Source organism: Chionomys nivalis, chromosome 1 (genome assembly GCF_950005125.1).
Source record: "Chionomys nivalis chromosome 1, mChiNiv1.1, whole genome shotgun sequence".
NCBI classification, from domain to species: Eukaryota; Metazoa; Chordata; class Mammalia; order Rodentia; family Cricetidae; genus Chionomys; species Chionomys nivalis.
This window is the reverse complement of record NC_080086.1, coordinates 25413170-25438370: the sequence shown is the minus strand read 5'-3', so window position 1 is coordinate 25438370 and position 25201 is coordinate 25413170. Positions and strand designations below refer to the sequence as shown.

The 25201-nt window shown below is 44.7% G+C and overlaps 1 protein-coding gene and 1 non-coding gene across 3 annotated transcripts in view; both read left to right on the top strand.

Moving 5' to 3' along the window:
• Ano2 (anoctamin 2) overlaps positions 1-25201 on the top strand; it is a 354947-nt gene that overhangs the window by 177962 nt on the left and 151784 nt on the right. Inside the window, exons 12-14 of one of the 2 annotated variants that reach the window (XM_057773275.1) lie at positions 4003-4085; positions 13441-13452; positions 13675-13782. In XM_057773275.1, coding sequence (XP_057629258.1) covers positions 4003-4085; positions 13441-13452; positions 13675-13782 — 203 coding nt within the window. The remainder of the gene's footprint in view (positions 1-4002; positions 4086-13440; positions 13453-13674; positions 13783-25201) is intronic. The other variant, XM_057773268.1, reaches the window with a different exon arrangement.
• Positions 17273-17377, top strand: LOC130889626 (U6 spliceosomal RNA). Its single transcript, XR_009058616.1, has one exon. It is a non-coding gene; the product is annotated as a U6 spliceosomal RNA (small nuclear RNA).

Genomic DNA, 25201 nt, shown 5'->3' with positions numbered 1-25201 from the left:
CACATAGTGTTCTTGCATACACACTCTTCTTACACACACACACACACACACACACACACACACACACACACACACACGATATTCTTACAAACTGGGATGCCCTCCCCATGGTAACTGAACAATTCTGAATGACATAACCAGGTACATTTAACAAAAGCCCAAGTCAACGTGTTTCAGTTCATGTTATTACCACCTGGTTTATACTCACTGGTGAAAGTGCAGGGCCTCCCCCATCTATGGTTCAATGTACAGTATGACCACAGTCCTGCTGCCGAGCCATTTGATTTATCCCCACATCTGCATGGGTTGGAGGGCCTGTCACAGAGGACCCCGAGTCATGGGTTCTTAAAAGACAAGAAAAGGAGGAGGAGGACAATGAGAAGGCAGAGAGAAAGGAGGAAGAGGAGAAAGAGGAGGAGGAGTTCTCATGGTTGTCCAGGGAAGAGGATCACAGATTTCTAGCATCCCCAGTGGGAATCTTTTCTTGGGCAAGACAAAGCTTATCTGGGAAGATTCTACCTTGCAGGTCTCCACCAGACGCCTCCAGGGGGAGCTCTAGTTTTAGTCTCAGGGGACTCCCAGCACTACCTGGGCAGCTCTTCAAGATAGTAGTAGCACACAGGAGGAGATGAAACCCGTGGCTTGTCAGTCAGCAGAAGGAAGTGAAGGGCAGCAGCCTGCCGCCTGGGCAGCCACAGGCACCAGTGTCTCCCAGCAAGCACAGCATGTGTAACTACCCTGAGGTCCGCTCCAGCCAAGTTGAACCCCAGACTATGGACTCCACTTTGGATTTAGTACAAACCAAGTTCCTATTCATTTATCCTGTTGATCCTGCCAGCATGGAGTGGCCATCCCTTTAAAACCCGGGCCCATGGTCTCCCATGAACTTTCCCGAGATTCACCACTCCCGGCAGCAAGGTGAGGTTTTCAGCTCCGTTTCAGTCTCAAGTCCCAACCACTGCCCATTGTCTGCACTCAATAGCTTTGGTAAACAGTTTCAATAATTGACTACTGCCCCCATCCCTGGAAAGTCCATATAGGTGGGACTGTATCTTGGTTTAGGGCAGGGCTTTTTTTTTTTTTTTTTATAGCAGCCTTGCTGTGTTTTATGTGATTATGTATTTGGGTGTAGCAGCCAAAAGCCCTAGGCATGATTGCCTACAAATTACAATTAAAAATTACAGTAATGCCTCTCATTACCATGATTATTATGATTAGTGGTGCAGTGTCGGGTGGCCCAGGCTTGTCAGGAACGGGTTGGAAGGAAGCAGTTCTGAGCAGAAAGACAGAGAGAGTCAGGTCAGGTGACAGCCAGGTGAGGGTTTGAAGATGCCTGCATCGTGAAGACGTGACTCTGCAGATCCTGCCTGTCAGAATATCTGCCCAGACTCCTGCAGATATAGCCTTAGTCTGTAGCGAGAGGTGAAGTTGGGGCTCACAGCTCCGAACAGAGGCAGAGAAAGCTCTGTTCAGGCTTCGGCAGACTTCAAAACATCCTGGTTCTGTTCCTTGTCAGTTGTGGGTCCCAAAGCCAGTGAACAGAGTCCTGGCTTGGCCCACAGTTATTAAATGCTCCCTGAAGGCAATGCTCTTAGCCAAGGCGGTGCCTGGGTTGCTCTGGTCTTGGTGCTTGAGCTGTGTCCTCACGTACAATCTGGGTGAAATAATACTCCCTGTATAGTATTCCTGCAAAGAAGGGCGAGACTGTGGAAAGCAGAGAGCTTAGTCCCCAGCATCGACATTGTGCTTGGGAAGTAAGCCGAGTGTGATGGCACCCTTCCTCCTTCCTTTTCCCTCACCCACATGACACCTCTGCTCGTTGCTCCCTGGTTTCTCTTCTGCACACTCACAGCCTGCCTTCCCTTCCCTTTTCCACGGAGAGACAAGTTGATCAGCTCTCTGAGTCCTGCCCTGTGTCTGTCCCCTTCAGGCACGGAAGGGTGACAGGACAGTGTCCCCAGGGCAATGCCAGTCTAGGAGGTAAGATGCACTCACAGGAACAAAAGCTTCAAGTTCAAGGGAGAAGACTATACATCACGACCACATGATGTAGCGCAAGTCAACATAGGGCAGCTTCGAGTGACTGCACATTCAGCTAGCACAGGATTCTGCTCGGTACTGGGATGTGCCTGAGTTAAACACAGGTAGTCGGGATCTCAGAGAGAGTTTTCAGTCCTGTTATGGTCTGAAAATGGCCTCCAGAAATCCAGCATGGTGTGCAGTGAGGGCCACCTGGCTGGCATCATGGACAGTACAAAACTCGAGGGATGATTCTGGGAAGTGTCCTTCATTTCCAGATGTCATAACCAGGATGAAAATAAGATTACAGAGGCAGAGTGACATGGACGGGGTCAGGATGGGATGAAAGAGGAACCTGGAGCTGGAGATAATTTACACATTTGTAGATGGAGGGGAGCGTAAGATGAGCAGAGCAGCAACGCAGGCGTGAGGCACGTTAGCAAATGATGAAAAGGTCCACGTCAAACACACATGTCTTAGGAGCCAGAGAGACCTGAGAGCTTAAAGACCCATGAATTCAGTCAGGGGAATTCATTTTCCCTATGCCTATCCCATTTTCATGGCCAGAATCCATTGTTAGAATCCAACACCAATGCCCTCTTCGGCAGCAAGCATTACTTCTTGGATGCCCACAGGTTTTTTTTTTTTTTTTCCAGTGTTGTGCCGAAGGCCATGGTTGCTTTGGGCCTTGAATGACAAACAGTAAATCCAACTAATCTAGACTACAATGCCTAAAGGGTTCTGTTCACTGCTGATGTTTTAGTGTGGATTGGTTATTTCTGGAAAATTAGAAGTTGACCAGTGCTTGCTCAAAACACAAGAGATTTATCCTAATAAAACAAGAGTGAGATGTATGTAAGTGGGGTAAGGGCAAAAGTGAGAATAATGACTAAGCTTCAGGCAGAGACAATCTGCACAGGCAAGATGAGGCATAGTAAAGAGACTACGGAGCCCTGTGTGAGTCAGGGCTCAACTTCCATTCAACTTCAAGGGCAGGGCATTTGTTTGTCCTTGTGGTTTCTGAGGTTTGAGCCCACAAAATGTCATGGTAGTAGATGGTCATCTCAAGGAGAAAGAGGAGGGGAAGGGATCTGGGAATAAACTATTGCCCCTATGAGTATACCCAAGGGATCAATTTCCTCCAACGAGATTCCTTCTCCTAAGTTTCTATCACCTTTCAATAGATCTTAACATCATGACTCTATCAATGGACTAACTCATTGATGAGCTCTGAGTCCCTACGATCCAATCACCTCCTCAAAGCCCATCAATGGGGCAACCCAGTCTTTAGCACATTGCTTTTGGGTGATAGTTTAGATCCAAACTATAATTCTGCTTCAGTTTTATTTTCCTTATCCTCCAAAATTTTTCTCATTTTTTTGGCTTCAGTGTCCTTTTTCTCCAGAGTCTAGAAGTGAGGAAAAGTTCTTGTGCCCTTTTAATACAAGTCATATGCGATGTAATAATGTGACCATCGGGGCCGGGCGGTGGTGGCACACGCCTTTAATCCCAACACTTAGGAGGCAGAGGCAGGCGGATCTCTGTGAGTTCAAGACCAGCCTGTTCTACAAGAGCTAGTTCCAGGACAGGCTCCAAAACCACAGAGAAACCCTATCTTGAAAAAGAAAAAAAAAATAATGTGGCCATCGATAAGCAACCACACACCCAAAATGGCCACTTAGCACTGTGTTACTCAATGATCTTTTAACTGTCCACATAGGTAAATGTGATGACAAGCTCACCAGTTGATACGTTTCTCAGAATGGTTCCCCTTTGTAAGTGGCAGGTGCCCGTGTATCTGTAGGCACCCAGGGATGTGGAGTGTTTTGAGTAGCTCCCGGCAGTAAGGCACAGAGCTCAATGCTATAATGAGACTTCCTGAATTAGAATTATGTACGTGTGTGTCCCACCTGCACTGGTAAGCCCAAAGACTACCCAGAATCCACTCTTCATAAATAATTAAATGTTTTCCTTCTTTTTAAGCTACCATGTTTCTGGAAAACTGGAAGAGACTACAGATGCGGCTGGGCTACTTCTGGGACCTGACTGGGATAGAAGAGGAAGAAGTGAGTCCCCTGCACACTGCCCTGGGCCCTTGCTTTTCTTTGATCCTAGAAATAGACGCTCTGAAGCAGAGAGTCATTCACTGTCACCTGCTGAGGCTCTCATGGTTTGTTGGCTATGCCAAGGTTTATCAGCATTAAGGCGGGTTCAGATGTTTCCTTTGGGAGTTCAGATTCTTCCTTTGAGTTGTTAAGGTACAGAGGTTGGAGACAAGAAGAGAACCAAGTAGTCTCCTTTGGAAGAAGAGATAGCACAATATTTACAAAGAATATAAGTAAGGCCATAAGTAACCTTGAGACCAAGAAACCAGAGGGAAATGAGTCATTGGTTTAGAGTTGGAACATACCAGATTGCCTGAAGGCATGGGAGGTATGGGTGAAGACTGCTGGGACGATTGACAAAGACAACTCCATTAGGCCACTTTGATAGGATTCAGTAGACTGAATTGAGAGAATGAGCCAAGGGAAAAGGGTAGATTCTTTCAGAGTCCAATTCAGGGCGGGGAGGAGGGGTAGATGATGTTTAAGGTATGTAAAAAAAAAAAAAGGTAAGCCTTCCCTTTCAGCTCCTTTGAGAATTAGTGCATTAGCCATGGCTCTGATAAGCTGAGAAAAAATCATAACCCTTATAATTTATAAGGGTTACTAACACTGGATGTTGCTCATGGGCTAAAAGTGGGCATCAGATAGGAACTCTGATACTGGGGTGCTTTGGGTGACTGTTGTATAAGGCTGCTCATTCGTTCCTGGCGATCTAGACTCAGAATAACTACACAGAAACTGTACTAATTAAATCATTGTTTGGCCTGTTAGCTCTATCTTTTTATTGGCTAGCTCTTACATCTTAAATGAACCATTTCTATTATTTTATATTTTATCATGATTGGCAAGGTCCTGCTGGCGGCTCACATTTTTCTCCTCTGGTGGCTACATGGCATCTTCCTGACTCTGCCTTCTTTCTCCCAGCATTCAGTTTAGTCCTCCCCCCCCCTTGAAGGAGCTGCGGGCTGAGTTCCTGCCACCCAGCTCCCGGCTGCCTGGCTGGCTTATAGCTCGAAATAACACACAAACTGTATTCTTTTAAACACTACCTGACCCATTATATCTAGCCTCTTCTAGGCTAATTCTCACGTATTAATTTAGCCCATTTCTAATAATCTGCATAGCACCACTAGGTGCGCTTACCGGGAAAGATTCAGCATGTCTGACCTGGCAGCTGGCTACATCGCATCTGGCTCTGAGAGGAGCTGCCCTGCATCTGAGCTCACTTCCTCTTCCTCCCAGCATTCTGTTCTGTTTACTCCACCCACCTATGTTCTAACCTATGAGGCCAAGCAGTTTCTTTATTAATTAACCAATGACCTTCCTCCATCATTTCCCCTTTTTCTGTTTTAACAAAAAGGAAAGGCATTCACTTTAACATAGCAAAATTACATATAACAAAACAGTTATCAAGCAAGAATCACAGTTACAATATTTACATCTATTTTATCTTTTATCATAACAAAGGAAAACAGCTATAACTATCTATCTATTCTTCAACTCCATCAAAGACTCCAGAAGGATATAATATTACCTAAGTAATGAGAAGTAAGCAACTTATAAAACTCTAGAAATCACAGAGACACCTTGCTACCTGGACAGTCACCCAAAGTTCCTCTGTACCGTTGGGGCATCCATCTTTGGCCTACAGGTCCATAGTATCCAGAGACATTTCCATGAAGCAGGAAATTTCAAAGGCAGTTCAGTCACTATCTGCTGTGTCCTGCAGAATGTCCCGCAGACTCCTTCATGAATCAGGAACCCCAAAAGATCATCTCACCTTTAGGCAAGTTCAGTAGTCTTCTCTCTCTGCGGGTTCTCTGTGTTCAGTTTATGCAACAGTCCAGGCAAGAGCAGTTTCTTGCCCAAATGACTATCAAACTCCATAAGGTGCCTCTTTGATGCCCATCTTCTTTCTTCGTGAAGTAGATTGGTGCTGCCAGGAGCAGAGTGTCTCATTGTCATGAAAAACCCTAAGTTATTAAAACATTTAAAATGCCATATTCTATAATCTTTGAAAGATATGAAGAATGCCTATCTAAAATAAATCTATGTACATCTAGAAAATCTTAACTAACATGACTACAAACTTGACTATTATGATTATCTATTAACAACCTATATACATTACATTTTTACATGAACTACACAATCACAATACCTTAATCAATATCAGAAATACATATACATATAACAAAATTGACCTTAAAATCTATAGCAATGCAAATTATTCATACCTATATCATCTCCCCCTTTAAATGTAAAAGAACATTTATAAACAATATTTGGGAACATGGGCGCAGTTTTTTCTCTCCAAACTGCTTCCTGCTGAATAGGGGTGCTGTTATTCAGGTCTTTTATGGGATAACCTGTCTGCTAGGTTCATCTCAGTTGGCAGTTGAGCAAAGTAATTTTTTGAAGGTGTTCACAACAACCCTTCAGGAGGGCATGGTCCATCATACCATATTGGGATAGAAGCAATCCACAGGGTTTCATCCTCTGTGAAAACAAAAGAAGAAACTCCTTTCCAAAGCGTCATGTCCTTAGATCCAAATTTTAAAGTCAAGGTATTTTGAAAATATCTATCTTGGATTAGTTCAGCAGCATTTATAAACAAATATCTTTTAGCATCTGTTGCTCTTTTCTCAGCATTCAAACAATTCAAAGAGAGCATAATAGCATACAGTATCAAGATTTTCTGTGTATTTTCCATCTTTGTGCAGTTTTATTTTAACCTTTATTTTGTTTATTTTTACTTTTAACTTTTTGCTTTTTGCTTTTTGAGACATGTTCTCTGTATATCTTTGACCTGGAATAACTCTGTCGACCAGGCTGTCCTTGAATTCTCAGAGATCCTTCTGTCTCTGCCTTCCAGGCATTGGGATTAAAGGCATGTGCTACCACACCTTGAAGTCGCAGAGGTCAATCTCCATTCTGCCTCCCAAATGTTGGGATTAAAGGTGTGTACTACCACACCCAACTACTTTCTTTCTTAATTTTTTTTTTACTTTTAAGAACTTTAACTTTTAGCCTGCATATATTTTTAAACACACTGTAAATCATTTAAAGGTTTTCTTTGTCTTTGAATCTCCCTTTACTGTATCTCTCTCTCTCTTTTTCTGACCACATGAGTCTTTAAATTACTGACCAATATGGGTAGGATTAAAGCCGTGGCTTTGCCAGCTAGATCCAGCCCATTCCTTAGCTTACCAGCCTTATGGCAGAGGTACTGCTGGAGCCATTTTTATCGTCACAACTGTGTGGCGTTTCAAGGTCCCTGCCAGCAAGCAAGCTTCAGCAGTGTGTGTTTGCAAGCCACACGAACTGCCTGCGTGAAAGAGTCAGAGTTTGCCCTGGCAGGACAGACCAGAAAGCCAGCATTTTAAAACAGCACAACTTTTTTCCTGCTACTGCTGAAAACAAACAAGCATTCAGTCAGCTTTTATCAACACCATTTAAGTGTTTTGTGGCAGGACCTCTTAAGAGAGCTGCAGGGTTTTGCAGCTAAAGCAGAGTCAGGAAGCCTCTCTTAGATGAGAGAGTTTGCTTGCCTCTAGCAAGCAGAGCAGACCCGAGAAATTGCTGATACCACGTCGAGCTGCGGGCTGCATTCCTGCCACCCAGTTCCTGGCCGCCTGGCTGGCTTATGCCCCGAAATAACAACACACAAACTGTATTCTTTTAAACACTGCCTGACCCATTATATCTAGCCTCTTCTAGGTTAATTCTTACGTATTAATTTAGCCCATTTCTAATAATCTGCATAGCACCACTAGGTGCGCTTACCGGGAAAGATTCAGCATGTCTGACCTGGCAGCTGGCTGCATCGCTTCTGGCTCTGAGAAGAGCTGCCCTGCATCTGAGCTCACTTCCTCTTCCTCCCAGCATTCTGTTCTGTTTACTCCACCCACCTATGTTCTAACCTATGAGGCCAAGTAGTTTCTTTATTAATTAACCAATGACCTTCCTCCATCACCCCCCAGCCTAGCCCTACTCTGCCCTATAACACATATGCAGAAAGACTTCCCACACCAGATGACAGTGAGGGACTGTATCTGGAAGGTCCAGGGACCATTCCACCGTCTGAGTACTAACATGCAAGGCAAGTCACACGTGTTAATGTGGCTGGAGAGGAATCCTTCTCCTCGCTGTCCTACGGTGACTGTTAGGCTGTTCCTGTGTTCTTGTTATATGGCCCGGATACTGTAAGAGAACATGAGTGAAATTTCCAATTTAGTCTTGTTTTCAAGCCTGAGTTGTCCCCATGTCTGTAGTATGCTATTATTTCATATCTTTAATGCTATAATTAGTCAACATGCCTTTGAACAGATGGCCTGAGCAGTGGCAGGCACGGTATGGCAGCTCGCGGGATGTAATCTACCCATCCGGGACACAGTTAGCTAAGTTCTCTAATGGGAGAGGTATACCAATGTAGCCTTTCCCTGCCCGAAATAGGCTTTCAAGGGCTGAGGAGATGCCTCAGTACTTAAGGGCACTGGCTACTCTTCCTGAGAATTCCCACCACCTATATGGTGGCTCACAGCCATCAGTGATCCTAGTTCTAGGGGATCTCAAGCTTTCTTCTGGCCTTCATGGGCGCCAAGCATGGAAGTGGTACATAGAGGTACACACAGGCAAAACAACCGTACACGTACAGTAAAAGGAAACTTTAAAATAACAAAGGCTTCCAATAGGTTGTACCTATCCTACTGAGTTTCATGATTTGATATAAGTAAATGAACCCACCTTATTAGGATCTTCCCTGCTAAGCCCTACATATGGAACCAGTCCTATCATTGACTCTGCAGCAATAATAGATGGTGTGTTATGAATTGTGTCCTATAGAGTCAAATTAGTTGGGAGATAGGCATTAAAGACTATAAAATTATATAAGCAACTATATTTCTTAGAGATAATGACTGACATAGTGTTCTCAACAGAAAGAACTGTGGAAGTTAGCTTGACTTTGGGAGCTCTAGCTGGAACATATTGATTCTATTAGTCCTACTTGATATCAAAGCATAGATAGGGAATAGGAGAGGGAGGAAAGAAAAGGGGATGAAGGGAAATGTGGTTGGGTATTGGGAGGTAGGTGTAGGCACCTCTTACATTCCTAATGCCACAAACTGAGATGTCTCCAAAGGCAGGGAAAAGAAACACCCTGCCACACAGCCTATGTGAGCCAGAAAGAAGCTGGTTCTCTGTTAGAGAGGGCATACAGACACGCTCGCACACAGAAAAGCCTCGGTGATGACTCAGTGTTCTTGAATCCTGGAAGGAGTGGGATTAGAATCCACTTGCTGTTCTGGAGCTGAGTCTCCTGCTCTGATCAACGCAATTTTCAGAGATGTGCATGAGTGAGGAACTTTGGGGCAGGTTGAGTGGGACCCGGGCAAGGTTGGGTTTGCCTGTAGTGTAGGGAAACGTTCCTGTGGGGTTTCTGTGTGGGGTTGGGTCTGTGCCTCACATGTGCTGGTTGGGGCCAGTGTGAGAGAAGGGAAGTCAGGCTCAGCTTTGCCTTAAACACATTCTTGTTTTGGTCTCAGATTAGAGTATGCCTAAATTTCCCTTTTGTTTTGAACACAGATCTTAATTATGTACTGTTTCCCAAGTTTAAGTGTAGAATATGGAGCTTAGTCCCTGAGCCCCCAAAGGCTTGCATTCAAAACGGTGCTGCTTGGTCTGTAAATATTTAGAACAGAGGGAAGACCATTACAGAGAAATTTCTTCTGACTAAGACATTGGTGGAGGTAAAAAGTTCTTCCTAGTGGCTGGCCACCACATGGCAGATGTGGGGACAGGATTAGCTTTCCCGGTCTCAATGCCCTCAGGGTAGGTTCACCAGAATCCCTGCCCCACAGGGTCAGCTCTAGTGCGCTGCTCAGGTGAGGTGTACACCTGTGGTGAGGGGTAGGGTCAACTTTCCTGAGTGTAGGGGGAGGATGGAGGAGGTCAACTATCCTCTGAGGGCCAGGGCCAGCTCTCTGAGGGCCAGTGAAGGGAAAATATGGTTTTAAGTAATGGAGATGTAGCTCAGTAGCAGAGTGCTTGCTTGGTACGTCCAGGTGCTAGGCTCCTGTTACTTGCACCAAAACACAAAATCTTACAAAGAAAAACAAGGAGTTTGAAATTTTGCTGAATTTCAATGAACAAAAGAGGGAATAAGAGGCACCCCCAAGAAGGAATCAGCAATCATGACCCTGATCTGGGAAGCTACGGGTGTATAACAGTAATAGCAAGATGCCTTGGAAGGTCTGATGACTGGAGGAACCAGGGAGGGACAAAGGAACCAGTACCATCTGGTGGCCAGATCAGGGTTGGCACTGATTGTTATCCGTGTCTCCTGGGAAGGAGTGGAGGACAGTTAGACAAGGTGTATGTGACTGTCATAGGAATCCCAGGGTTTATATAAGTCACTGCGTATTGAGGTGTATTTAACTGACATTCCTGTGAGTGACAGAAGGGATGGGGTTAGTTGAGGGGTGGGAAGAGGAAGGGAATATTTTCCTCAGGATCAAGGATTTTTTTCAACATGCTCCCCCCCCCCCCCCGTGGTCCTCTCCAGCAAACACGCACCTTCTCGGGGCAGGATGGAGCTGGTGTGCACACAGGCCACAGCCCACTGGCCTTCAGTGCCTCCTACATGGGGTGTTCTCAATCTGTAGGAGTGGAATAAGCAGGCCGCTGCAAGGGTAGCTTATAAACTGATTACAAATAGGCAAAAGATGGAGCTTGCTTTCTTATGAGGGTCGGGAGGTGAGGGAGCCACCAATCCCTAGGGTCAGCCTATAGGATCAGTGCAGGTCTTTGTGGACTGTCTGAGGGATGCCTTTGCATCCAGTGTCCTGTCCTTCTGTCCTGACTGACCTCAGATCATCTGAATCTGTATTGAAGCCTTCTTTTGGGCCAGCTCCTGAAGAGGCTTCCAGAAGGAAACAGCTTCTGGAGAGATTGCGGATTCGTGGAATCTGACATCAGATCAGCCATCTATGAAGTTTATGCTTAGAGACCCTTACGCCCATCTTCTTGGGGCTGAATGTGGACTAGATTTTGCTCTGCCCATGAGCTTATCCGCCCAGCTTTTGAGGGAGTCTGTAATCTCCTCAGGTGGGCTTGACTGCAAATAGGAAATATCCTTGTTTGATCTGCCTCGGCTTAGTAACGGACAACTGGGTTCTGTGGTTCAAAAGACCAGGCTTCTTCTAAATGGACAAATGAGGTTGAAATTGGGTGAGGTGGGCCCCAGTTGCAACCATTGTGAATCTAGAGATGGGTTAGAATCACACTGTTGGTCATCAAGGGAGAGCCCAGGAGTCTCCTTTAGACCCTTTACAGGAGCCACGAGGAGAAAAGCTCCTGGGGCTGGGCAAGGTTTAGAAGACACATGCTGGCACTTGATAGATGGTGTGGCCACAGCTTTGAATTATGAACTTCCGCTAGAATAATGAAGAAGCAAATCGAAAGGCTGTCGGCAGCCAGGGCGGGGAAACTTCAGCCCGCATTTCCCAAGCTATTCCAGCAGGATCCCGATTATTGCAGCTAGAAGTTGTTCTGTGGGAAATGGGGAACCGAAGAATATTGGAGGAGTGTCTTTAGTGGAGTGCTAGTTTCTAGAACCTTCAGTATGCTCACTGAGAGTCTTGGGAAATGTTATCCCTGAAGTCTTTTTTTTGGCTGCAACCCTTTTGGAGTGAACCTTATGGGATGCCGCGCTGGGGAAGGGAGGATGGCAGAGGGCGAACTGATGTGCGCTTCAGCTGCACTTAGAGATATCTGTGCATTCTGCATGGTGCCAGTCGTCACGAGAAACAAAAAAGAAAACAGCACAGACAGTCAGTCCTTCAGAAGAGAACAAGACTCTCACATGGGCACAGCCAGAGAGGAAGGACAGCATGTGTGTGTGGCTACCCTGAGCCTACAGTGTGTGGTGTAAGCTATGTAACTCTAGGAAATTGGAGAAGAACTTGGCTGGTGGATACATCACTGTGGTTAGAGAAAGGCTCCTGGAAGGGGTGGGTCCAGTGTGCCTGGAAGATTGTGTGTTGGTGGAGGGTCTGCAAACATATTTAAATGTTATCACCCACCATTGTAGCATGGGGCTGCTTGTTGGGGTTTTGGTCCCGCCCGGTACCCCCAGCTGTTTAGTCCCAGAGAAAAATCACACATAGATCTCTATAAGTTGTAAGCTGATTGGCCTGTTAGCTCTAGCCTCTCACTGGCTAACTCTCACATCTTGATTAACTCATTTTTCTGATCTGTTAGCCATGTGGCTCAGTACCTCTTTTAAGTGGGGCAGATCACATCCTGCTGCTTCCGTGGTCTGGGCAGGAGTGGGAGGAATCAACTTCCTCCTTTCCAGAATTCTCCTGTTTTCATTACATTATTTCTATTTCCTGTCTGGTTTTCCTGCCTATATTTCCTGCCTGGCCAATCAGCGTTTATTTATAACCTGATTGACAGAATACAGACATTTCTCCCACATCACACCATGGCATGCTCTTTTCCTTAAGCAGTGGTAGTCAGGTGTCTTGAAAGTTGCCTCTAGTGTCTCTGGTATACGGTTGGTAATAAAGAAATGTGTGCTGTTGGAACAGCAAAACCCACTGCCACCTGAATCTGTGCTTAGGCATCTGATGCCCCATTCCACGAATTAAAAGAATGTCTCCAGAAGCTGTTCCCATTTGGAAATCTCCTCGGGCGTCAGGCTTGGAAAATGAACAAGAAGAGCATGTAATCCTCACACCTCAAGAATTCATCTTGGAGCTAGCCACTGTGGAAAGGCCTGTCAAGAGAGGCCTATTGCCCACGACTAAGTCCTCTTGGAAGCGAGCCCAGTGTCTGAAGTGGTGTGATTTGACCGTGCTCCTCTTGACTTGTTGGGAACTCTTTCCCATACCTAGTGACTGACAGTCCAGTTTGGATTGGCAGAAGAGCCTAATAATGTCTCTTGCATATTGGCATTGCTGCTGTATGCCCAAGTCAGTTGCTCACCTATGCTGTGTAGACGGGTCCAGGCAATTAGTTTTAAGATCCCCCATGACCACCTTGACTTTGATGATTATTGGTTACCATTTTAGCCAGCAGAATCGTGAAAGAGAGAAGTATTGTTGTTTTCCCCAAACTCCCAGCTGTAGGGCATAACTCTTTCCAAGAGGGACTGTGCTCCTTGTAAGTGAGCTTGAGGCAGGAGGACAGTAGCGGGTGGGTCAGAGCAATTCCCCTCTCTTTGCTGTTTGCTCTACAAAGCACATAGCTTCTCCTTATCTGCCTGGTTAACATCTTCTCTCTCCTTTCTCAACACCGGTGTCAACCCCAGGAACGTTCTAAGGTTTGGTTCTCAGTGTAACAATAAGTGTTGTGTGTCTCGTTTCTCCCTACAACACTGTGTTCTTGGTATAGAGTCCTCGTAACTGTGTCACGTGGCAAACCATGTCCTTAGTGTCCGTTCCTAAACCCGGTTTGATGTACTTGTGGTGTCCGGTTCTGATCAGCAGGCCAAGGTCACTCTCCTTCCTGTTTACTAACTCTGTTTACTGACTCTTTGGTGTAGGAACACTCCCGGCCTGAGTATGAAACCAAAGTCCGAGAGAAACTGTTAAGGGAGAGCGGCAAGTCAGAGATCCAGAAACTGGATGGGAATTCGCCTGAGGATGACGAGGTGAGAGGCTGTGCTCATAGCTTTTTCTGGTCTTTGTTGGAGCCAGTTGTTGTGCTATTTGGGGACCCAGTGCTTGGACCCTGGCTGTAGAAAAGGGTGACTGTGGACAGGATGGAGTGGGAGCTTGATGTCTGCCATCATCCTAGGGCTGGAGTCCCTGGGGAACAGGTTGTCATGGTGATTAGATCCGTGGAGGTCCATGCGGAACTGTGTGGACAAAATGGGAGAAGAGAGAACCCATCTCCAGACTGTTTCCCATGGACAGAATTACCTGGGTACCTGTTACCATAGCAAGTCCGACACAGCCACTAACCCCCTGGATCCTCATTCCCCAATGGCCACTGTCCTAAGTGCTCTGTAATCTCTGTTGTTCTTGTGATAAACCTACGAAGCTGGTAAAAAGATGTGTAAAGGAGAGTTCATGGAGGAAAGATATGCAAAGATTGTGTCACTGGCTAGAAGTCACACAGCCAATAAAGTTAGCCATGGCAGGAGTCCTAACCTTTGCCCTGGCCTTTAACCTTGTGACACACTGGCCTCAGAATGAACGCACTGGGGAAGTCAAAGGATAAAGCTGAAAACGGTTCTTAGGGACCACAGAGGCAAAAGCATGGCTGTATTTGCTTGAGTTATTGTGTAGTTCATTCTTCAGGGTGGGCCACAGGAGGAACGCGAGGAACGCGATGTCCTCTGGGTTGAAGGGATTGTTGCTATTTGTAAATGCTCATGGTGCGTGTGTATGTGGGCCCTCTTTGGCAGTACCTGACTCTGAGTGCAACCCTGATTTAAATCAAGATTGTGTGTTTATGTCTTTCCTAAATCCGATTTCTGGAAGGAAAAAAAAAAAAAAAACAAGAGTGAAAATCTGTTGTTTTTCAATGTGTCTTTTCTTCATCCTGGATATGAATTCAAATTTTATTATATTTTACATTCTTTAAGTTGCAGCCATTCATGTTAACATGCAAATTTATGCAAATACCAAAACAGAAGAATGTGGTGTTTTTGAGCCCAGAATACTAGCATTTAAAAAGAGAGAGAGAGAGAGAGAGAGAGAGAGAGAGAGAGAGAGAGAATAAGACTTAAATAGAAGGGGGGGTGGTCTGTGGTTTTTTTGTTTTTTCTCCTCTAGACTAAGTCCAAGAATGTCAATTAGTCTGAGAGATAGTGAATCTGGTCTTAAAAGAGGCTATCATCTCTGCTACCTTCATCACAAGGTGTATATTCTGTGTTCTGCCAGCTTCAGCAACGCCATGCAACTGACTTTCTCTAGCCTAGAACAATATACATTGGATAACTTTATAGAAAACACACATAGCTTTTATGGACCAGTGACTCACTTAATTTTTTAAAATAATATTTTATTATTTTCAGTTACAATTTTCGTGTGTGTATGAGTATGAGTGCAGGTGCCCACAGAGCCCAGAGATGTCTGGTGGTCCCAGAACTGGCGGTAGAGGTGGCTGTGACCGGCCTGCTGTGGGGATGGGGAGTCAAGTTTGGTTCCTCTGGAAGAACAGGAAGTGCTCTTAACCACCATGGAGCCATCTCTCCAGCCCCACTCATTTAATTTTAATTCTGTAAACGGGAACTCCAATGAGCTGGAATTCTGTTCTGTGGGGCTGTGGTTCTCATACAAATATTGCTTGAATATATGTGCATGATAGGTCAAATAACTTTCGGGAACTATGAATAATTAAGAAACATCTGAATGCATTATGAATGATGCATATATTTATATTGTAGCATTCAGCGTCTCTTTCCACTGCCCTGTTGAGAATGCAAAGCTCAGATCATCTAATGGGCACTGGGAGGAAATGGGTTTCCCAGTGAACAGCATGAGATAAACATGGCCTGCATTTGATGGTCAGGGTCCTTCTCGTGTTCTTCCGATTCTGGTAATATTACAAGTGCTTCTTCCTGTTCTATAAATCAGAGCGCTGATGGGAGATGTGATGGTGAACATGATGCTGCATTGAGATCTGGTGGACAGGGGGCTTCTCTTTCCTGGAGGAAGAAGTGTGGTCAGTACCCACTGCAGAGCAGGCTTTGGGCCATTAAGGAGTGTGAGCTGGCCATGAAAGGCACCTGCTCTAGGGAACAGCCTGGAATGAAGAATCAAGTCTAGCTAGGCTTGAATGCACTGCATTCACCCCAGTGGTTCACCTGGACACCTCTTCACTGTTACCCCAAGGCTCCATCTTCTTTCCATCCCTACCCTCCTATGGGAGTGATAAAAGCACTCGCCTTTACTGAGGTTCAGATCAACACAGGACACTCTCTAAGACCACACAGCTGTTTGTGGGGGAGCCAGTCATTGGTTCTGTGTAACCCCAGAGAGCCATCACTTCTTTTCCTTTAAAAAATTTTGAACATGTTACGTACGTTTAGAATTGAGACTTAATTCTCATACTTTAAGAATCACCCAGGTTTGAGGTGGGTATAGTGACACAGGCAGCATTGGGGGGGGGGCAGAGCCAGGAGGATTAGGAGCTGAAGGTCACCTTCCTTCAGTACTCATGGAGTTTGAGGTCGACCTGAACTGTATGAGACCTAGTTTCAAAATACCCCAAAGCAACACACAGCCCAAAGCTCACCCATATAGGTCAGTAGTTCTCAGAACCCTCATGGATTTCTGCAGCTGCTCTGCACAACCTATGCTCAGAGCAGTTTTATTGTTCCGAGAAATCCTGCACCCAGCTGGGGATGTCGCCCAGAGGCAAAGTGTCTTTCTAAAATCACAAGTTCCAGGGTTCACTCCCCTGCCCTGCAAAGCAAAGCAACACATCACAGCACAAAACAAAACAAAACTTGAATGAAACTTTAAAAAAAATATTCCTCTACCCAGTTGCCAAGTTATGGGAAACAACTAACGTTTCTTCAGAGTCTGGGATCTGCTGTTCTGGAGTTTCATGTAAACGGGCTCACTTCATATGTGGTGTTTAACTTCTCACCTGGGAAAATGGACGCATGCCATAGCTTATATCAGCATCTCACTGATTTTTATTTAACTATCGGTTTGTATTTTCATATGTGTTCCTGCGTGTGCGCACGTGTGTGTGTATGTCTAACAATAGGATTACTGGGTCTTATGTTAACCTCTGATAAGTGGTCATGCCATTTCCACATCAAACACTTGCCACACGTGTTTTTACTTTATTCATCCTACTGATAGAATTGCTATCTCATTGACATTTTAACTTGCATTTCCTTAATGAATAATGGCGCCAAACATCTGCTCCTATGTTATTGGTCATTTCTATGTCTTCTTTAGAAAAATTGTCTAGCTAAATCCTCCACCTATTTGAACATTATGTTAATTAGTTTTCATTATAAAATAATTAGAGGTTTTTTGTATATCTGGGACAATAGTCCCATATCAGATAATATAACTTATAAACATGTATTTTTTTATTGATGATACCATTTAAATCACAAGTTCTCTGTTTTTCCTTTGTCATGTCTTGAGTCATGTGTGAGAAACTATTGCATAGTCCTTGCTTCTAAACACACAAACTGAAGTTGGAACAGTACAGAGAAGATTACCATGGCACTGTAAAAGTATGGCATGCAAATTCATGGAGCGTTCCACATTAAATAGATAAAGTACTGCCTAGCTCATTGTCATGAAGAATTTTATAGTTCTAACCCTTATATTTAGTTTATGAAAACTTAAATAGCTAATTTTTGTATATGATGCAGAAAATCCAAATGAAGTTCTTGAGTGTGGATGTTCTGTTCTCTGTAAAAGGAGTATTTTACCCACTGAATTATTTTTACATTCTCCTAAAAATTAATCTACTCTAAGTGAATGAATTTATATCCAGATAGTTCTTTTCCATTGGTCTTCGTGGTGTTGGATAAAAATGTGAGAATAGAATTGTCTTGTGTTTGATCTTAGAAGAAAAAAATCATCTTTCATCATTATGTTGTTGGCTATAGCCATTGATTAAGAAGCAATATATTACTTACCCAACAACAATGAACATCAATCACGATGGCACTCCTTAGAAATGAATGTTCTGCACTGTAGTAAGGTGGGGACTATGTATGCTTGGAGAGGAGTGCCAGCATGGTGAAGCACAGAGGTAAGCACACTGCAGGGCAGAAGCTGGACTTGCCACTGCATATCCATCATGCAGACAGCCCCTTCATGGGGGTCTCTTCTGCCCCCTTTGTCTCATGGAGAGGAAGGGCATTAGAGCCTCTGCCCTTCTGCGAGTCAGCAATGGTCTTCGCTGAGAGAACATGCCGATGTTGGTCATCAGCCCATCCTTAGGAACTGTACTGTCCCTTGTGTAACTTTTGTAACATTAATTTGGCTAGTCTTATAGGGGCTCTCAGTGACTTTTGAGGAACTTGACATCAAAGAAATGTTAATAATGATGATGTAAGTAACATTTGTAGACTGTTCAATATGTTCAAGACTTTACAGTAATATTCCATTTCAGTTTCAAACCCTATTGGTCCCCAATTCTGAGATGAGAAAACTGAAATTCAGTAAGGGCAGTTACTTGCTCAATATAACCTATATGCAGTAAAACCACAGTGTTCTCTTAACTTGGAGCCCTATGGTCTTCCCTTAGCACATCTTTACACATCTCTAAAGTGTCATGCTTGGTGCTTCTCTCAATAAAAGGTGGGGAAGACTATAGTTCTCTGGAAACCTGGTAAGAGACAGTGTGCTCCCTGGGTCCAAGCAGCATGAACAGTGGGTAGAAGCAGTGGGTAGAATTTGCTCAGCATTCAGCAAGAGGATCAGCAGACAGTAAAGGGAACTCAAGAAGATAAACACAGCTATCCTCTGTGTTAGGAATATGATGGAGTCCGGAACTATTAATAAGAGAATTGGTTGGGTTTGTTCCCTAAGCAGATAGAATCTTTATCTAGAATACCCAATCCTAAAGTCCCTCATTGCTAGTATCATCTCTTCCTCTGCTCATATAAGATGGCAGTGCTACGTACATCGAAGCAAGATGCTAGATATAGATGGCAAGACTAAGAAGCTGGACTCAGTTTTGCTTATCAACCCTCTGAGAGTTCATCCAAGCCTTTGTAATTCTAGCCTCTGCATCCTTTTCTTCCATACACTTTGCATTATATAATACATCCCCAAAGCAAAGCTCACTCTACACAGAGCAGTGGAAAGGACCACAACATGAGGAACTATTACAAAGGTGTTAGAAGCGATGCTGAGGCAAATAGGGACCACTGAGGCAAGGAGACATTAGCAGCAGTGGAGAGTAGCTATGACTCAGGCCAGGAAGGACGAAGGGCGGTGATGCCATCGGAACCTGGAGTCATGACTTACCGATGGGAACTGGAACCCTGTAGGGAGAGCAGCCCCTCCGGAGTCACGGTCTAAAGCAGATGGAGCACTGGGGAGATACCTCGAATATCTCAAGACCCCACTCTTCAGTTTTCCACCACGGTCTAAAGCAGATGGAGCACTGGGGAGATACCTCGAATATCTCAAGACCCCACTCTTCAGTTTTCCACCACGGTCTAAAGCAGATGGAGCACTGGGGAGATACCTCGAATATCTCAAGACCCCACTCTTCAGTTTTCCACCAGTACCCTCCCCCTCCCACTAGCTCAGTATAACCCAAGGTCAGTCAATAAGTCATTCTGAGGCGTACCGTTTTTAGAAATCAGTGCCCTGCATCAGGGAGCAGAGGCAGGAGGTGAGTCACAGAGAGCGGATCTGAGAGCACCTCATAAGGAGCTGGCAGAAAAGTCCAGTCAGCACACTGGTCTGATTCTAAACTCTGTTAGCCTCAGACCCCACACACCATGGGACCTAGCTTGGGTGAAGAGGTGAAAGTTCATTGGAAACTAGAGAGTCAAACATTTGGGGAAAACATAAGAATGTCCAGCACTGATATTATGAATGGATTAATGGAGAGTCACTTATTCAAACCATCCCCAAGTCACCGGGCTGTTAAGAATATTTGTGTAAGTGATGGAGAGAAAGAAGGTGCAGGGGGTAGGACTTTAAAACAAATTCCGTTTAACTAGTTCTTGGGAGTTGCCTCATGGAACTTGTTGTCACCCAAATATTTACTGAATGTGGATGCAGGTCTCATCCCCCGCACCCTGCCTGGCACTGTCTGTGATGTTCTAAGCCATGAATGTTTTATGGGGAACACTGAAACCAAGGGAGCCTGGACCAGGAGGAGGCGTGTGGATAGACGGGTGCTAATTTACTATTCTATGAACCACCCCGGGGAACAGTTATTTCTAAAGAAAGCTCATCAAAACTTAAGGCCTTGAAACATTTACGACGGATGCCTCTGGCAGGTCCGACAAACAAACATGTGGAATAAATTATGCAGAAGTGTACAGCCTTCCGACAAGGCTGGGACAACAGTGCCCAGAAGCTGGTGACTGTCAGAACATGGGACAGGGGAGCAGGGTGGAGGGCCCTGTCTGAGTCTCTCTCTGTGAGCCAAGGTGGGAATGCATCCAGGTTTCCACGCAGGCTTTTGGTAGATTGCTAGAATGTTCTATAGCTCAAAGTTCCCCTAAGCTCTCTTCTGAAAACACTTAATAACAATGTGAGGGTCAAAAATGGAGTAAGTTTTTAAGTCTCTTTTTGGGGACTAAGAAGTTTTCTCGTGGGCAGAGACATATCAGCACACAGAAGATTTCTGTAGAGGAGAAGGAATCTTCTCTACAGGCTGGATCTTCTTTGAGATCTTCCATCGTTCTCATCTATATGGGCTTATGTACATGGGTGCCTAACTTGAAGAACATTCGAGATAGGATGGGTATCTGTGTTTCTCAGACCTATCCTTTAGCTCAGTGGATATACTTTGAGGTCTTGTGACCCTAGGGCAATTATCCCTTTCTCTTGAGATTCTTCACAGTTGGTGAGGAGGACAAGGGAGTATTGTCAGTGCCAGGCTGACATGGAGCTTATACAATACAACTGTTATAAAAGGCTGTCTCTTGGCAATTTTATATAGGGCTGTTTCTGTTCCTATTCATTTTTAACTAACTGACTTTGGCCCTGACTCTTCTTTCTCCTACCTAGTATTCCACGACTCTCCTCTGTCATCTCTCAAGAAGTGTGGCTTCCATCTCTCACCTCTGGGACCATCTCCATGGAGAATTTCTAGCCAAAAGAAATGGCTGCACACACACACACACACACACACACACACACACACACACACACACAGCCAAGAAATAGTTGGAACAAAGGAAACAAACGAGGGTGGTCAGTCACGTTTGATTACAGGATGTGTGTGTCTTCCTAAGGGTAATAAAGGATCTGAACGTGGGATTGAATTTTTCACCCCTTTCTCTAACTGGTGGGTTCCAGCAACAAGACTCCACCTAGTAAAAAGAAGGTTGGGAAGTGTAGTCTTAGGCTGGGACCCTGCAAGCCACAGAGACTAGCCACTATAGAGAAACTCTCCGCTTCAGTGTAAAATAGTGAGGGGAACGGAATATGGGCCAGGTAGGTGGTGAGATGGTTTCCATTTTGAAAAGGCAATGGGTGATTCTGACATCCCCTCTTGAGAATGTTTGCAGTAGGAAACGAGAGGAGGAAGGAAGGATCTGGAAAAGGAGCATGCTGTCATGGATCAGCGAGTGAGGAGAGCACTCACCCGCGAGGTCCCCACAGTTCCTGGCTGGCTCCTTCAGGAAGCATATCCCTCTCCCTGAAGTCTGGGGCTGACTCTTTCTGCTCAGAGTTCAACACAATTTTACAAGTTGCTATAGGTAAAGCTTTATTTTTATTAACAAATTTGTTCTTTGGCAATTTCCTACATGTTTAGAATGTATTTTAGTTACCCCCCAGGACCCCTCCCACCTCCATCAGCTACACTTCTTCCCTGTAATTCTCTTGAATGTTTTCCTGCAGAGTTTAGTAAGGCCACCTATGTGACCCTGGGCTTGAAACTGTCAGAGCCTAGAGGGATGCCCAATGGCTACACAGCCGGGTGCTGTGCCTGCCCTTCTCCCAGAGCCTGTGAGTTGCCCTAGTTCAGCAGTCCAGCTGTAGAGCCCCCTGATTGCCTTCCCCATCCTTAGATGATTATTGGGCAGGCTTGATTTGTCCAGGCCCGGTGCCAGGGAGCACAGCTTCTGCATGATTATGATTGCCACGGCAGTGTCATGCTTATGAGATGGCATTTTACAACCCCTCTCCCTGTCTTCTGGCTCTTACATTCTTTCTGCCCTCTCTCATGCAGTGTTTGTGAGCCTTAAGTGGGTAGTGTATGTCTTGGCCAAGGCTGAGCCTTCATCTACCCTTTTTTTTTTATCAGCAATTGTGCAGCATGGGTCTCTGTGCTCACCTCTGTTCACCGCAGAGACTTCTCTCAATTTAAGAGCAGTCTTTCTCTGTGAGTATAAACATAGCTATTTAGAAGGTGATTTGATTCTATGTCAATCAATAAACTGCCATAGTAGGTTCCTTCTCTGGTGGCCCAAAGCTCTTCCAGTCAGAAGAGTGTTGCCAGGTTTACAGTAGCAGGCATGGGCTCCCTCTTGAGGAGTAGGTCTTAGCTAAGTATGGAGTCATTGGTTGTGTCGCTACAGTAGTGCCACTGTTGAACCAGTGGGCACATCTTGTCTGGTCAGTGGGTATTGTAGTTCAGAGAGTTCACAGCTGGACAAGAAACTGAATGCCTTCTTCCTCCCTACAGTCTGAAGAGTACCATGTGGCACTCTGCAATCTAGGCAGCCAGGGGTAGTTGCCAACTTAGCTTCGGTTTGATTTCTCTGTGTCTTGCTTTTATAGCGTGTGGTGTGTTCAGCAGTAGGGTCTCATCAACTGGTGGTGATGGTGGAAAGGTGAGAGCCTGTAGTATTGTGTGAAACTCTGTGGCAGGGCTGACCAACGATTCATATGGAAGCATCCTTTCCCTGTCACTGAGGTTTTGTTTAGGGACTCGTTACTTCTAGAGTCAGCACATCTGGCCTTATGGGGTCTTTGCCTCCAAACTCTTTTTGATGTCTGTGTGTGTTTGTGTGTGTGTGTGTGTGTGTGCATGTGTAACCGGGTTGGTTTCCAAGTGGCTTCTCCATAAGTGGCTTCTCCATAGCTTCTTTATTTAGATTGACTCTCTCCTGCCCTCCTCATTCATCGCCCCATTCCCTACTCCCTTTCCTGCTTGAACTTTTCCTCAACCGCACTCCACTCCATCCTAATCTTACCTGTGTGATATCCCTCTTCCCTTAAAGGAAATCTCCCCACTGCCACTTTCTAGTTTCTTGGCTTCCACAGATAATCCAAGTTAAACACCCGAAACTAATGAGTCAAGGTTAGGATCGCCATGTGTGCAAGAGCAAGTTGCTTTTGTCTGCATGGGCCTAGGCTAACAGGCTTGGTGTAATTTCATTCAGTTCCACCCATTCACCTGCAGATTGCATTTCTAGTTCTAGCTGAGTATAATCCCATTGTGTGTATGCACCACATTTTCATTACCCATCCCTCACTTGATGGACACCGAGGCTGATTGCATTTCCTAGTTATTGTGAATGGAGCCACAGTGAATATGGGTGGCGAGTATCTGTGTAGGATACTAATTCCTTTGGGTGTATGCTAAGGAGCAGCAAGGCTGGGTTGTGAGATGGTTCTATCTCTACCTTTTTCTTTTAGGAACTTCCATACTGATTTCCAAGGTAGATACATCAATGTCTGATGGAGGAGGGTTATCTTTTTATTTGTTGTTTTTATTGGTTAATTAATAAAGAAACTGTTTGACCTTTAATAGGACAGAAAATTAGGTAGGCGGAGTAAACAGAACAAAATGCTGGGAGAAAGAAGCCGAGTCAGGCAGTCGCCATGATTCTCCCACTCCAGACAGACGCAGGTTAAGATCTTTCCTGGTAAGCTAGCTCGTGGTGCTACACAAAATATTAAAAATGGGTTAGATAAATATGTAAGAGCTAGCCAATAAGAGGTTATAACTAATGGGTCAGGCAGTGTTTAAAAAAAATACAGTTTCCGTGTAATTATTTCACGTATAAAGCTAGCCGTGTGAGCAGCCGGGTGCCGGGGACATAGCCTGCCGCTCCCAATCACAACAAACATCTGCTCCTATTGGCAGTGTATAGGGGTCCTATCAGCAGTGTACGTACCCACAGCCATGTCAGCAAGTGCTATCACTTGTATGCTGGGTGATGGCCCTTCTGATTTGGGTAAGACAGAATCATAAACGTAGTTTTAATTTACATTTTCCTGATGGCTTCAGATGTTGACTGCTTTTTAAAGTGTTTCCCAACCATTTGTATTTCTGCTTTGGAGAACTCGCTGTTCAGTTCCACAGCCTTTTTTTTTTTTAATTGGCTTGTTTGTTTTCTCGGAGTTTAGTTTTCTGAGTCCCTTGTATATTCCAGTTACTGTCTATCAGATGTAGAGCTGGCAAATATTTTCTCCCATCCTGTTGGCAGCCTCTTCACTCAATTAACAGTTCTCTCTGCTATCGAGAAGCATTTTTGTTTCATGAGACCCCATATGGTGATTGCCGGTCCCATTTCTCATGCAGTCAGAGTCTTATGCAGAATCCGTACCTATGCCTGCGTGTGTGAGCACAATCCCTACTTTCTCCTCTAGCAGCGTCAGGCTTCTTGGTCCTTTATTTTGCTCTTTGCTCCATCTGGAGTTGAGTTTTCTGAAGTATGAGAGGTGGAGATTTACTTCTATTTCTCTACATGTTGATATCCAGGTTTCTCAGCTTCATTTGTTGAAAATGTTTTCTGCTTATTTGTTTTTTGCAAGTGAAGGTGGAGCTGTGTGGATTTCTTTATATTTGTATCTAGGACTTCTTTTCCTTTTCAATGACCTATGTGCCTGTTTGGTGGCATAATGATACTGCTTTCATTACTGTGGTTCTGTAATATAACTTGAAATCAGGTCTGGTACCTCCCTCAGTATAGTTTCCAAGATTGTTTTGTCTACTGATGACCGAGATTTCTGTCCTGCCCAGTCTTGCAGCCATTTAGTCCCAAATAAATACACTGAGGTCTGCATTAATTACAAACTGATTGCCCTGTTAGTGCAGGTTTCTTATTAATTAATTCTTACATCTTACATTAACCCATTATTCTTATCTGTGTAGGACATGTGGCTTGGTACCTTTTTCGATGAGACAGTCACATCTTGCTACCTTACTATCTCTGCGGCTAGGTCACTACTCCAGACTGCTTCCCTCTTCCCAGCATTCTCGTTGCCCCACTTCTACTTCCTGCCTGATTACCTGCTTATACTTCCTGCCTGGCTACTGGCCAATCATCATTTTATTAAAAATAATGCAAGTGATAGGATAAAAAACTATTGTCCCAGAGCAGTCTACCTTTGTTTCTTTGAGTTCCCATATAAATTTTAAGTTTTTTATATTTGTCTCTGGAATCTTGCTTGGGAAGGTGTTGGATTTTTAGGTTACTTTTGGTGCGATGACTGTTT